The sequence below is a fragment of the Haliotis rufescens genome, unplaced genomic scaffold (assembly GCF_023055435.1).
Source record: "Haliotis rufescens isolate VD_foot unplaced genomic scaffold, xgHalRufe1.0.p SCAF_10, whole genome shotgun sequence".
NCBI lineage: Eukaryota > Metazoa > Mollusca > Gastropoda > Lepetellida > Haliotidae > Haliotis > Haliotis rufescens.
This window is the reverse complement of record NW_025963780.1, coordinates 21,848,288-21,863,150: the sequence shown is the minus strand read 5'-3', so window position 1 is coordinate 21,863,150 and position 14,863 is coordinate 21,848,288. Positions and strand designations below refer to the sequence as shown.

Below are 14,863 nucleotides of genomic sequence, written 5' to 3'. Positions count from 1 at the left end.
ATCATTTGACACATGAAATATCGTATTTATTATATACCTTTTGTGTAGTAGTCTACCGGAAAATTTAATTATTTCATTACAAACGGAAAACCTTTCGAACGTAAATTCTTCCTGCCTAACACACTTTGACGGTTCACCACCCCTTGTAATTGCGACTAAAAAAGTAGTTTCGTGTTTGCAAAATCATAAAAATATAAACAGATATAACACAAAATAATTTTTTAATTTGAAGTTTACACGATATACGGCTTTTCCATTGGAGGAGAGGTCGGTCACATGATCGTGTAATTGACGTTCATAAGTGTATGAACGACACAATTTGACGTTCATACGTTTTTTTCACGAGACCGTGTTCTTGAAATGACGTAAACACTGACGGACTACTTCCACATTCCTGGGGAAACCCCTGGGAATTCCTAGCACTTAAGCGTTCTTTCTGATTATTTAGAACCTTTAGTGTTGGTCTCAGTGTTTCAGTATACATTGAGAAACGTCAGAGAGCGTGACTGCATGATTGTTCACGAATATCCTCGCTACAGCCTATCCTAATGAACAAACGATCTAAACTATCGTAGTATCGACTCGATCCGTATCTAGGCTGACACTGACCCTCTCCAGCAATCTATGAATTTACCTTAGTGTCTGTTTGACGCATCTTTATTCACCTTTCAATGATCGGCCAGTTGATCAATGATGACTAAACCATGTAACCGCCACAGGTTCATTAGCCACTTTGACGTCTTGTTCTTGATGTAAATGTATTACGACGCGCTGTGATTGTGACTGACTTACTGAGGTAGTTCTTTACAGAACTTTCTCATCTAATGAGGATATGATTTGAAAACATGTGCTGCGTAAGATGTTTCTGAAGAGCAAGTTGTGCATCCATACGCTCATGTCACCTCTCTTTTTGAGGAACTATTTTACCCCGCGATATAGCTGGTTGTTGTATGGCTGTCAGTGTAAACATGAAGTCACCCGTACTAAATAAAATTGTGTTTAGATCTTGGCCGACATCCTTTGAGGTAAGAAATTGTGATAATTGTTTTTATTAGAATTGACTTACACTTTGTGTGAGTTCATTGGAGTATGAACCTTCTCAAGCTCCGACGTTCATACCGTTTGGCCCTCACTCTATGAAGGTACATACTCCAATGAACTCACACAAAGTGAAATTCAATTCTTAAATATATAGGGACACGAAAGTTCTGTATCATACATAAATACAAAATACAATCTTGAAACTACAAGACCGCTGTTGGAAGCGAAAGAATAAACGCTTGTCAAGTAACAAAAATGGCGCTTTGTAATCGAACAGTCTCTAGTTGAATGAGAAATTTACAGTTTATAACGAAAATGTTCGAGAGAATACCAAACGGCATGAGGCGATATTAACTCCATAAATGACCATCTGTCATTATTTTGCCTTTTCAATGTGTAACTAACGTAAAAAGGACGTCAACGGTTTTAGTACAGGCAAAACAATTACGATAAAGGGAGACAATTTAAGAGGAGGTAACTCTTGAATGACCATAGTTCCGTCATAGTGTTATGTTCACTGCAGTGAAATATCAAGTGTTATGGTTACTGCTATCTTTCACACTGAAGTATATAATAAATTAATTTCTATGACATAACAACGACATCATGTAATGCACCATTGATTGAACAACGGTCATGCTTGGGTGAACATGTCCCGGTCCGACTGCAACCGTCAAATCCCAAAAGTCAAGGTAGATAACTCTGTCAACGAAGGGAGAAAACTCTTCTCTGAGTATATCTGAATAAATTAATCCCCAGTAAGACACGAGTTCCTGGGCCATACTTCTGTAATACGCATGGGGACCACGGACAGCGAGGGTCACATTTGGAGCACGTAACAAAAGCTTCTTCACTGACCGGACTGTCTTACGAATATGTTCACGATATACATCAGGATGAACCAAATTAAAATGGACGTGTATGTACAGAACGACAATATCCTCCGTGTTATTTGAAAGACTGTCGAGAAGAAGATGTTGCGGTCTATTTACTGTAGGTGCATATCGCTCACTTCCGTGAAAAAACGGGAATTCGTGTGCATACCAAGACACGGAAAAGTTATCCTCCTTGTCCGTCAGAAGCTGAGGGTTGTGGCCAGTGCTGACATCAGGAATACCGAGCGTGTAGTGGAGACTCCTCTTGAACTGCTGACTCGTCGAGTCTCCAGGCAGCCATAGTCGCTTGTTCTTCAAGCATCTGCGGTACGTCTTTGGAGTCAAGGACAAATTGTCAAGACACAAAGTTGGCTGAAAGGCATCACCAAAAAAGACACCAACGGGAGACACCATCTTCCACGTCATTTCCGGCGGAAGTCTGTTGCACGGGATTGTCGGTCTGGATACTTGCAAGTCCTTTGACGTATTTTCTGAAGCAAGTGTTTATCATGCGCTAATTTGTATTGGTCAAATGGATCAAAGCATTATACTTACTGGTCTAATAAATTTAATAACAATCTTCGTCGAACCATATTGAAACTAACATGAAATTTGATCTCATGGAGGGATAAGGCATATGACGTTAAGTATTATAATTGCATTAATGTATTTATTGCTTTCATTGTAATTATCATCATTATTATATGTAGATATGTTCAAAACGGCTTATCTGGAGACTGAACTATTTTGAATCAAAGAGCATAATACATTGTCATATGTTGAAATTGCGCGTAAATACAAATTATAGCACAATAAATAATTTGTAAACTTATTCCATTGCATTTGAGTGGCTAACCAAGCAATGTGTCTTGCGATTAAGTTTCCACTAACACACTACTGTTTCCTAATTGGCTACGAGTAGAATGGGCGTATCTTCCCGAGGCAAGGGAGTTAGCTGACTATAAAAGTCCAGTTTCCATCCTTGCCGATCTAGCCTTGCATGTTGGAGTTATATATAATTGGCTTGACTAACGGGTCTATGCATAGTCCAATCAAAATCGCGTAACAGTTAGACATCCGTGAACTGCCGTGCAGATTTTGGTCGATTGCAGGATTTGCAAAGCATGTGTACCGACAACTCGGCGTCAAGAGGTATTTTTCAAACCTTTTCATGTTCGTAATCAAGGTGCTCACGTGATTTGATGCACTTCGCGAAGTAAGACCCCTTTTATCACAGTATACATCTTGATTATTGATCGGATCATCTTGACTGGGCGCCGCCAATTTGTTTGATGCAAATGTAAGCGAAATGAGAGGTAGAATCTGATTGGTCATTTGGATGGACACAGAAGGGACATTACTCGTAAGAACCACTGGTGGCGCTACGATCGAGCCAAGAAATTCCAGCCTTGTTCGAATTCGGCAAGGGTGGAAACTGGTATAGTCAGTTAACTCCCTTGCCTCGGGAGGATGAATGGGCGGGGCTTGTGTTGCATTATTATGCAGAGCGATGGGACAGGTTTCGTACTTTTAACAACAGTCTTCAGTGTGTTAATCATTAAATAAGCAGCTTGTGAAGTTCCTATTCTTTGCGTATTTGTTTATAAGAATTGACTTTAATCTGTATTGGCGTTTTTCAAAACGCAAAAAAACGTATAATAATAGAAGGCACAAAACATAAAAGTCAGTTCTTGAATATGTTGGCATTGAAACTATATGCAGTACACGTCAATATTCAGAGAATAACAAACTAATTTTGTAACTAACGATGACGTGAAAGTGCATGCTTTTTGTTTGGTTGGTTGGTTGTTTTAAGCAAATATGATATGACAATTCCACACACGGTATGATAGGATAATTCAATCTCAATCTTACGAAAGGTCGGAATACTTACTATAAATCATTGTGATATGAATCTGTGTCGGCAGATCATCGTCGTTTCCCTTGGCAGATCTACAACATATAATTATAGCATTACAATTCTAAATTAGTCGAAGGGTTACATCGTTTTGTTAATACATTGTTTGGTTGTCTGTGGTCATCATGGCTAACTGACAGGTCATCCAAGCCTGGTGGAAGTAGTTTTATACATCACCGGTAACCATGTTAAGTTTAGGTTTTGCTTGGTTTGTTGTTTAACGCCGCACTCACCAATATTCGGGGTATATGAAGGCGGTCTGTAAATAATCAAGTCTGGACCAGACAATCCAGTGATTGATATCATGAGCATCGATCCACGCAATTGGGACCGATGACATGCATCAATCACGTAAGCGAGCCTGACCACCCGATCCCGTTAGTCGCCCCTAACGACAAGCATAGTCGCCCTTTTCGGCCAACATGGGTTGCTGAAGACCTATTCTACCCCGGGTCTTCACGGGTCCACTTTGTTAAGGTTCCAGTTCGAATAAACTGCCTGGCAAAAGAAAATACACCTATGTTCGATGGAGGCTACTAATGAAACAAACTAGAAATAGTTCTTCGATGGGAATGTTTTTGATACCATAGTCGTGCTTTGGACCTAACGTTTGCAGTTTCGTTTCGGCAACTGTTTTGATAGCGTTTGTAATTTTTTGGTCAAGTTGCAACTTTCCCGTCTTTTGCCCGTCATTTTTGTTACAATGTCTGAATAGGATGAGCCTGGAGTGCGTTGTTCATGCAGCTCCATACTTGTTACCCTTGCCCAGATTGTTCGTTGTTTAATGCCGCACTTCCAATATTACATTTTTCAGTAAATATTCGAGTCTGGACCAGATAATCAAGTGATTAACATCATGAGCATATATCTACGAAATTGGGATACGGTGACATGCATCAACTAAGTCAGCGAGCCTGACCAGTGATCCTGTGAGGCGCCATGGTTTGCTAAAGACCAATTCTAGCCTGGATCTTCACGGGTCCTTGCTCAGATTGGATTGTTTACAGGTCCAAGATATAGTTGCCCCACTCTGAAACTCATGTTACGTTTACATGTAGTGTCTTCAAAGGCAAGTGACTTTGTTCAATATATGCCTCTGTTTTATCAGCATTGAATGGGTGCCCGGTAGGATGATAGAGAGCTGTATATTCCCCAGGGAGTTGAGAATGAAATTTGAGGGCACACTGATCCATTAGCCACTGATATTAATCAATGTGAGTGGATGGAGTCGACGCTTTACAAATGTCCATTATCAGTATCATACTACTGCAAGTTCAACTACTACTAACATGGGAAGATCCTTCTCCTACTACAACACCTTGAAGATCGGGAGTAGAATAGGTCTTCAGCAACCCTTCCTTGCCGTAAAAGGCGACTATGCTTGTCGTAAGATGCGACTAACGGGATCGGGTTGCAAGACTCACAGACTTGGTTGATGCATGTCACCGCATCCCAATTACGTAGAGCGATGCTCATGATGTCAATCACTGGATTGTCTGGCCCAGACTCGATTATTTACAGACCGCCGTCATAGAGCTGGACTATTGCTGAGTGCGGCGTAAAACAACAAACAATCATTAACACAGCCACAAAGATGAAGATTCCCCTTGGTGGGAGTATCGGGTGCTACCCGTGGAGCGACCCGTGAAGACCCGGGGTAGAATAGGTCTTCAGCAACCCATGCTTGCCGTAAAAGGCGACTATGCTTGTCGTAAAAGGCGACCAACGGGATCGGGTGGTCAGGCTCACAGACTTGGATGATGCATGTCACCGCATCCCAATTACGTAGAGCGATGCTCATGATGTCAATCACTGGATTGTCTGGCCCAGACTCGATTATTTACAGACCGCCGCCATATAGCTGGAATAATAATTGCTGAGTGCGGCGTTAAACATTAAACCAACCAAACAACTATTTGAAAGAAATTGGTCTGTATAATAAATTTTAAATATGTATGTGAATAATTAAATGCTTGTTTTTAAATTTGGTGTGATGCTATTGTCAACTGACATTATTGAAGGCTCTGTCCAGGAGGTTAACGTAGCGTAAAAATATTGTATATACAATATACACAACTTAATAATAATAATATTAATAATAATAATAATAATAATAATAATAATAATGCGTAAAAACAGCATTCACTAACAGATAGTATATGCCTCTCTTGCGAGGGTCTTCTGGAGGGTATCCTTTGTTCTCTGACCAGGAGTTCTTCCAGTCCTGACATTGTAACTCCGGCTGACTTGGCCTGGCGCAGAACCACGGGAAGCCATAGTTCATATCCGTATAATTACAGTACCGTTGGAAGTTGTCAGGTTTAATGGAACACTCCGTACTCTCGACAAAACCATTGGAAACAAACTCCCTCTTTGGCACCCACAATGCATGCTTCTTCTCCATAATGTCATAAAACATTGCAATTTCTTCTTTTCTTCTTTCAACGAAGCAACGAATTGAAGCCGTGCCTTCCCACAATGCACGGATCACACCAGTATAGCTTCCGTCGTTATGGTCGATCACGTGACCAGCAACGGCAGCTCCCAAATCTGTGTTCTCCATCCAAAGTCGAAAGAAATCTCCTCCGATATGTCTCTTGTTTCCATGGTAATCGTAAGTGTCGATATGTACACGGATTTCATCGCCGATGACAAAAACAGCTTTATCATTCAACAGTGTCATCTTGGAGGATTTTGCACTTGTACACTTTCCCTTGTCGGACTGGTTCCATTCACCCATCATTTCGGATTGGGTTAAATAAAGTCTTTCTCCTTGAGGACGGATTGCGTAGTTGACGTGAAGTCGGGAGAAATCGACCTCTTCCATTAGGAACAACCTGAAACGAATAGGGAGATAGTGAGTGTTTGTTTTGTTTCTTTGTTGTTTAACGCCGCACTCAGCAATATTGGGATCGATGACATGTATCAACCAAGTCATCGAGGCTGACCACCCGATCCCGTTAGTCGCCTTTTACGGCAAGCATAGTCACCTTTTACGGCAAGTATGGGTTGCTGAAGACCTATTCTACCCCGGAATCTTCACGGGTCGAGATAGTGAGTGAGTGAGTTTAACGCTGCTTTGAACAGTATTTCAGTTGTATCACGGCTGAGCCACAGATGTAGATTTCAGATTATAATGTGTCTAGTGCACGGTCAAAGCGCTAACATTATTACCCCGGTCCGTGGACCAGTGTGAACTTGTTTATCATTCTCAGCTTCCTGGTGAGTATACCACCCGAGCTGCCTGTGAGGTTAACATTACCAATCATCGAACCGGGTACCCATTTACTGCTGAGAGGCACAGTTCGAACAGAGTCACTTGCCTAAGGAGACACAACATATGGGACAGGACCGAAGCCCTAGAAACTCGCAGGAGCAAAGCTGCCGAACGCGGTCACCTATCCAAATATTCTCGTCCGACGTTGCTTACTTTTCTCCTGTGCACTGTGCACAGGACCACGTGCCGCCACATTTAAAATGTCTTGTTGGACGACCGATACCAAATTGTATGGAGCACGGTTATTAATGATATATCCAAAATTGCCTTAATATATATTACAAATGCACATGCAACGTTGCTTACTTTTCTCCTGTGCACTGTGCACAGGACCACGTGCCGCCACATTTAAAACGTCTTGTTGGACGACCGATACCAAATTGTATGGAGCACGGTTATTAATGATATATCCAAAATTGCCTTAATATATATTACAAATGCACATGCAACGTGTCTCGAAAACATTCGTATGACATGCTCCATAATCTACATAATGTAGATATACGAGACGTGGGTGTGTAACATCCGCAATATGTTATTTTCATAGGGGTCATTTGGATGAGTTTTGGTAATGAAATATGTTTATTTAAAAAAAATCGACTTTGAGCAATTGATGGCTTTATTCCAAAATTGGACGTCTACACCCGTCGATAGTTTAAGATAATTTAAATGCCAATTACATCCAAAATAATACCTACAAAATGTGAACAGAAAGATATAGGCATGACAGAAATACAATTTAATGTAATTTCACACGAAATGGGTTTATTGAAACCATAATGCACCTCTTTGTTTACCTCCGTTCCATCATTTCCTCTTCCAATCTCCCGCCTCTTACGTCATAATTCTATTTCATATTACGTCATCAAACTTTCTTTCTCGTCATCACCATCGTCCGTTACGTTCTGTCCAAACAATTTTCTATTAGCTTTTACAGCAACTGTCTATATTTCGGCTCTACCTTTTGACTTGCGACTGCTACTTCACAAATATTTGTTTGTTTTTTTGTTGTTTAACGCCGCACTCAGCAACACTCCAGCTATATGACGGCGGTCTGTAAATAATCGAGTCTGGACCAGACAATCCAGTCTTTGCTATCATGAGCATCGATCCACGCAATTGGGATCGATGACATGCTTCAACCAAGTCAGCGAGCCTGACCACCCAATCCCGTTAGTCGCCTCTTACGACAAGCATCGTCGCCTTTTACGGCAAGCATGGGTTGCTGAAGACCGATTCTACCCCGGATCTTCACGGGTCCGACTTAGGTACCAAGGCGTTCGCACATATACATTGTAGGTGAGCAGACAACTCAGAAAGGTCAGAAAAAGGGCCAGAAACAAAGCACATTGTTCAGGCAAAACTGGCAAAACTGGATAAAAAAGGAGACAGACATGGTAAGAATGACCGGGCCTTTCATGCGGACTCCGTTCCGGAACATACAGGTGTCACCAATAGGCCTAGTTCCTTAAAAGCAGGGGTTGATTACCCCATCTGCTGAGGCTTCAGACTAATACATCACCTTTCGTACTCCCTGGACAGTCTATTAATTACAACATTTCTCCACAGGTTTGCTCAGTCACATACGCCCGTTTTGATTAAGCTGTGAGAATTGCACAAGAGTAGGGTCCAGGTGCTTTGCCCTCCAAATTTGTTGTTAAATCAGCATTTCACATTATTCCAGTGCACCTAGCAGATTTTTAACTTTGAACTTTTATGTCAATAAATATTGACCATTTGGTTGTTCAATTTCATTTTTGAAACTTTCAGTACCTTTCTGCGGTGGTGTATACAGCAGCATCTTTTAAACCAGGAGATTTTGCACTACTTAGATGATTTCTTAACTGGGGGATGAGCAGGAGGATTGCAGCAATAACCTGCATGTAAGCTTGCAAATGGTTGAATTCTTTGGAATTGACTTTGGTCCGGAGAAGATGGTTCATCGTACTTAATCGCGTTCTTGGGGCTGCAGGGGCGGTCGGGTAGCCTAGTGGTTAAAGCGTTCGCTCGTCACGCGAAAGACCCGGGTTCGATTCCCGACATGGGTACAATGTGTGAAGCCCATTTCTGGTGTCCCCCGCCTTGATATTGCTAAAATATTGCTAAAAGCGGCGTAAAACCAAACTCACTCACTCACACTCACTCTGGGGGCTGCAAATTGATACTGTGGCGCATGCAGATTAGGATACATATAACAACATTGAGGAGGTGAGAGTGAGTAAGTGAGTGAAGGTGTGAGTATGGTTTATCGCCGCTTTTAGCAATATTCCAGCAATATCAAGGCAGGGGATACCAGAAATGGGCTTCACACATTGTATCCATGGGGGAAATCGAACCTGGGCCTTCGGCATGACAAGCGATTGGTTTGGTTGGTTTGTTGTTTAACGCCACACTCAGCAATAGTCCAGCTATATGACGGCGGTATGTAAATAATCTAGTCTGGACCAGACAATCCAGTGATTGATATCATGAGCATCGATCCACGCAATTGGGATCGATGACATGTATCAACCAAGTCAGCGAGCCTGACCACCCGATTCCGCTTGTCGACCCGTGAAGATTCCGGGGTAGAATAGGTCTTCAGCAACCCATGCTTGTCGTAAAACGCGACTATGCTTGTCGTAAAAGGCGACTAACGGGATCGGGTGGTCAGGCTCGCTGACTTGGTTGATGCATGTCATCGATCCCACATTGCGAGGATCGATGTTCATGATGTCAATCACTGAATTGTCTGGTCCAGACTCGATTATTTGCAGACCGCCGTCATATAGCTGGAATATTGCTGAGTGTGGCGTTAAACAAGTTATGATTTAACGTCACATCAGCAGTATTTCAGACATATCGTGACGAGAACTGACACATAATACACAGATTAAAATGGAATAAATACCTGTCAGCGAATGACAGTAAATTACGGCGTATCACGGCGACGATTTTAGGAGGTTGATAGATCAAATGTGCACATTCAAATCTACATACCATCGCATACGTCTCACAAAGGTGTTGAAAGAAGAGCTGTCTATCTTGCTGGAGTTTAACACCTGTTATAATTGAATCTCAATCTTACAGCAAGCCAAGTCGGATGACAATACCACATTGAATCTTTTCACTGATGCAACAGGCAGTGCAGGTTTTAGGGCTAGCGATCATTGGCCACAACAATGGATTGACACACTCATGACAAAGGACTTGACCAATTGTGATAACCAGGCAGTAGTTCACATCATCATCAAGCAGTTCTGTAACTATGGCAACTGGCTTTGCTATGCCTCAGACACAACATACTTTTAAGGATTCTTTCTTGCTGCAGGGTTTCAGAACAGTTCACTCCCAATTGATTAACTTGTCAACTTCATTGCATCTTTGAAGGGATTCTCCATTTATACGTTAAGAACCTATCTCTCTGGTAGTCCTACCATCAGCTAAGGGGCATGTTGGACTGAAACGATCATTTCTTGGTGCGTAAGCTCATATCTGGTATTGGGGCACAGGTAGTCCAGTCGTCTAAGGCGCCGCGATTCGCTGTGCAGAGTTGCGTCCCTTGGGCAGGCCAGAAACCTATCGTTGCGGGTTCGAATCCCGGTTCGCCCCGATTATGTTTCTAGGTTTGTCAGCACCATACCCGTGCTCGTGGGTTTCACCGAAGTGGTAAACGTCTGAGACATGCATCACTTCGGGCTTTCCTCCCACATTAAGCTGACACGCCGCGATATAACTGGAATACTGTTAAAAGCGGCGTTAAACCCAACTCACTCACTCACTCATTCATATCTGGCATGTCTAAAATTGGTCTTCAGCTAACCATGATTTTTCTGAGGCAACTAACGGGATCAGGTGGTCAGGTTCGCTGCTTGGTTGGTGCATGTCAGTCTATACCAATTACGTGGATCGATGCTCATGATATCAATCACTGGATTGTTTGTTCCAGAATCAATTATTTACAGACCAGCGTGATATAGCTGGAAAGTTGCTGAGTGCGGCGTTAAACAACAAACAAACAAACAAAATATATCTAGTATGAGTAACGGCAAGCGCCACAATGAGCCTCGCAAACCAATGACAGCTAATGTGCTCCGAGCCATTATTTCAAGTTTACCATTTATTTGCTCTTGAAACAAAACATTATACAGCCGTGTTCTGCGCTGCTTTCTTTGGGTTTTACAGAGCGGGTGAGCTGGCACAAAGTAAACCGAGACAGTTAGCATTGCCATGAAGGACATTGTATTACAAGCAGGGCGAGGGCAGATAACATTCAGCCAACGGCACCCCAAAGGCGACAGGGTTCAAAACAGGGTTTCCATCACCCTCGCAACTATTCCACATAATCCTAGGTGCCCCGTCACAGTTATCAAGGGTTATTTACATGTCCGTCCAACCGGGGGAACTCAGTGTTTGTTCACTTCGATAACACAGATCAGCAGCAGCCAATGGCATGAGTCAAGATTTAATCCAACAGCTTCGCAGTCCTTTAGATCATATATACCCGTCTACATCAAACGTGTACTTGACTGCATTGTTCATTCATGGCTATTCCTCTGCGCTTGTTTGTGTTGCTTTCAGTGTGGCGGATAGGGTCAATCTATCTGCCCCGTCCCGAACGCTTCCTGGCAGAGAGCGGGTCTGGCTGGCCTTCTGACTACGGGTTTGTTTGTTTGTTTTTTTAACGCCGCACTCAGCAATATTCCAGCTAAATCACGACAGTCAGTAATTAATCGAGTCTGGACCAGACAATGCAGTGATTAATATCATGAGCATCGATCCACGCAATTGGGATCGATGACATGCATCAACCAAGTCAGCGAGCCTGACCACCCGATCCCGTTAGTCGCCTTTTACGACAAGCATAGTCGCCTTTTACGACAAGCATAGTTACCTTTTACGGCAAGCATGGGTTGCTTTATTGATGAATACTTAATTGTGTTAATTGAAAAGCACTTTTCCTGTACAAAATATTTGGAATTTAACTATTTTAAAATTAAATTCTTAGGTTCGTGTTTCGTTTGGAAAAAAGATTTACAAAATCGGTCAGAGTTTGTGTTAGTTTAACCAATATGCCATTGCAAATATTAAGACAAACGATGTTTAATTTAAATAAATTAAATTTAAACAACAATATCCGACAATATGCGTTCGGTGCAGGTTCTAACACCCCTTTTTTAAGAAAGTAAAGAAATATCATTTCTTTTTTTGTTCTAAATTGTGAACATTTAGGTTTCGTTAGTTTGTTTGTTGTTTAACGCCGCACTCGGCAATATTTCAGCTATATGACGGCTGTCTGTAAATAATCGAGTCTTGACCAGACAATCCAGTGATTGACATCATGAGCATCGATCCTCGGAATTGGGATACAATGACTTGCATGAGCCTAGTCAGAGAGCCTGACCACCCGATCCCGTTAGACGCTTCTTACAAGCATTCATATGCATGTAACATATCTATTAATTTATAAACATGCATGTAAGATAATATTCATACATATGCAGGTAAAGTATTGATTATATATTAACCGGAGGCCTACTTACAGTAAACTATCTGGATATTGATCTTCCCAGTCAATAGTTCAAAAGGTCAGAATAAGTACCCGTTAGAATAGGCACTCTACACATACACCGCTGTAACCATGGGAACACTGCATGTTATCTACAGTGGTGTGACGGATGTTTGCTGTTAGATTGAATTACTGACCTACAAGTACGTGAACACGCTCCCTTCAGACTGCCCGTCGCCCTTTACTACAATAGCTGAGCGTCATCTGTTTAGAAACATACGAACCTGTCCAAGAATAATAATATGACATTTGAAAGTTACACCGTTGAGAATACAATTACAGTAGACTACGTTTATAACGAACACGCTTATAACGAACTGACGGATATAGCGAACTTATTTTTAGTCCCGGCCATTTGATGTATTTATGTTGTATATATGCTTATAGCGAACTACGGTTATAACGAACTAAAATTAGTGGTCCCTTTGAGTTCGTTATAACCGTAGTTTACTGTATACTTAGTCAACTACAAAAGAAATGTTTGGTCCGAGACATGCCCTCTCTGCGTTGCAAAACGAAATTATTTCTCAAATATTTTCTTTACTCACAAGCAGTAGAATCTCAAAACTTGTACACAACATACGTCAGTTATCAGAAATTAACAGATATCAGTAAATATGCTGTTGTGTCACTTGATTTTCTGTGTGGTCCATCACTTAATTAGATTGTCTGGTCTGTTAAGGCCGCCGACGCTTTTGCGTGAGGCAACAAGGTGAGGTGAAGTGAAATTCGGTTTAACGTCGCGTCCAGGATTATTGCACTTATATAACGACGTGCATGCACGTGTGTGTGTGTGGCTGCTTGTACTAGTCCGGACTGATATCTAGTGCTAGCTCACTGAAAAACCATGCCGCAGTTTTAACATGAATACCCCACTCAGACACACTGTACTGACTCAGAGCCGACCAGTCCTTGTTTTAGCCCCTGAATGCCGAGCGCCAGACAGGGTAACAACAAGTACCATCTTTTAACGTCTTTTGGTATGACGCGACCGGGGATCAAACCCTCTACCACAAGACCAAGGAGGCGATCGTGAGGCAACAAAGAAACAATAATGTCATAGCTGGAATATTGCAGAGTGCGGCTCTAAACAAGAAACAAACAAACAATTTTAAAGTATCACTTAATGATCGTGATTAGGTTTTAGGTTTTGTGAAGGCTTAAACATCCGTTTGCCGAAAGTTATTATGTTTTTGAGAGAGAAATATTCCCTAACTGAGTTAAAATATATTCTTGAAAATCTTACCCATATTTGTTTGGCCATTTTTTCGCCTGCCAGAAAATAAAAGCTCCGACCAAGAGAAAAAAGGGAACCACAATGGACGTCACCTTTCTTCTTCTCAGCATGGTGGATGTGTAGGTCTGATCGTCTATTGCGACACGAAAGGTCTATTGCGACACGAAAGGCCAATTCGTGTTTCACTGAGCGCTATCAGTGTTTACGAATATGTTCAAATACGCTACCCCATTTGATCGAGTGAGAGCTGCGTGACCTCATTGCGGGCTATAACACGCCACCGAGTTTTGGTTGAAACTGATCATAAAACCAATACATCCCGGGAGGTACCCCGTGTGTTTACATTTCCACCCACACCCAGCCTTGAGTAACCACGTGGTTTAATCCAGCCTTGAGAACCCGTGTTTATCCGGGGTAGAATAGGTCTTCAGCAACCCATGCTTGCCGTAAAAGACGACTTTGCTTGTCGTAAGAGGCGACTAACGGGATCGGGTGGTCAGGCTCGCTGACTTGGTTGAAGCATGTCATCGATCCCCAGTGCATGGATCGATGCTCATGATATCAATTACTTGATTATCTGGTCCAGACTCGATTATTTACAGAACGCCGTCAAATAGCTGGTATATTGCTGAGTGCGGCGTAAAACAACCAACCAACCAACCAGCCTTGAGAGACAAATACTTCCTCAGATTGTACAGAACACTGTGTTGACAAAGTCCTTGCAATCGAGAGAACGCAGTTTAGTGCTGCTGTAATCGAACGCTGTGGGGTTCATATAATGATTGCCAATTCAGCTTTCCATATTTATCTTTGAAGATCAAAAGTCAAACACTAAGACCAGTAATCAATCAATATTTACACAAAGAAAAATATTAAACACACCCTAATATATTTCATTTTTGTTTGGTCTCAATATTTGTAACAGTCATGAAAGATAATTTTAATTACGGGAAGAATTATGTTTTCT

The 14,863-nt window shown here is 41.9% G+C and overlaps 1 protein-coding gene across 1 annotated transcript; it reads right to left on the bottom strand.

Annotated features, from left to right (window-relative positions):
* Positions 1-1,258: 1,258 nt before the first annotated feature.
* On the bottom strand, positions 1,259-14,119 carry LOC124130862 (NXPE family member 4-like). The gene is made up of 4 exons (XM_046493899.2): positions 13,906-14,119; positions 5,985-6,671; positions 3,811-3,869; positions 1,259-2,407 (listed from the first exon to the last, which is right to left on the bottom strand). The coding sequence occupies exons 1-4, from the start codon at positions 14,004-14,006 to the stop codon at positions 1,620-1,622; spliced, it is 1,635 nt and encodes a 544-aa protein (XP_046349855.2). The 5' UTR covers positions 14,007-14,119; the 3' UTR covers positions 1,259-1,619.
* Between the last annotated feature and the right edge of the window lie 744 nt (positions 14,120-14,863).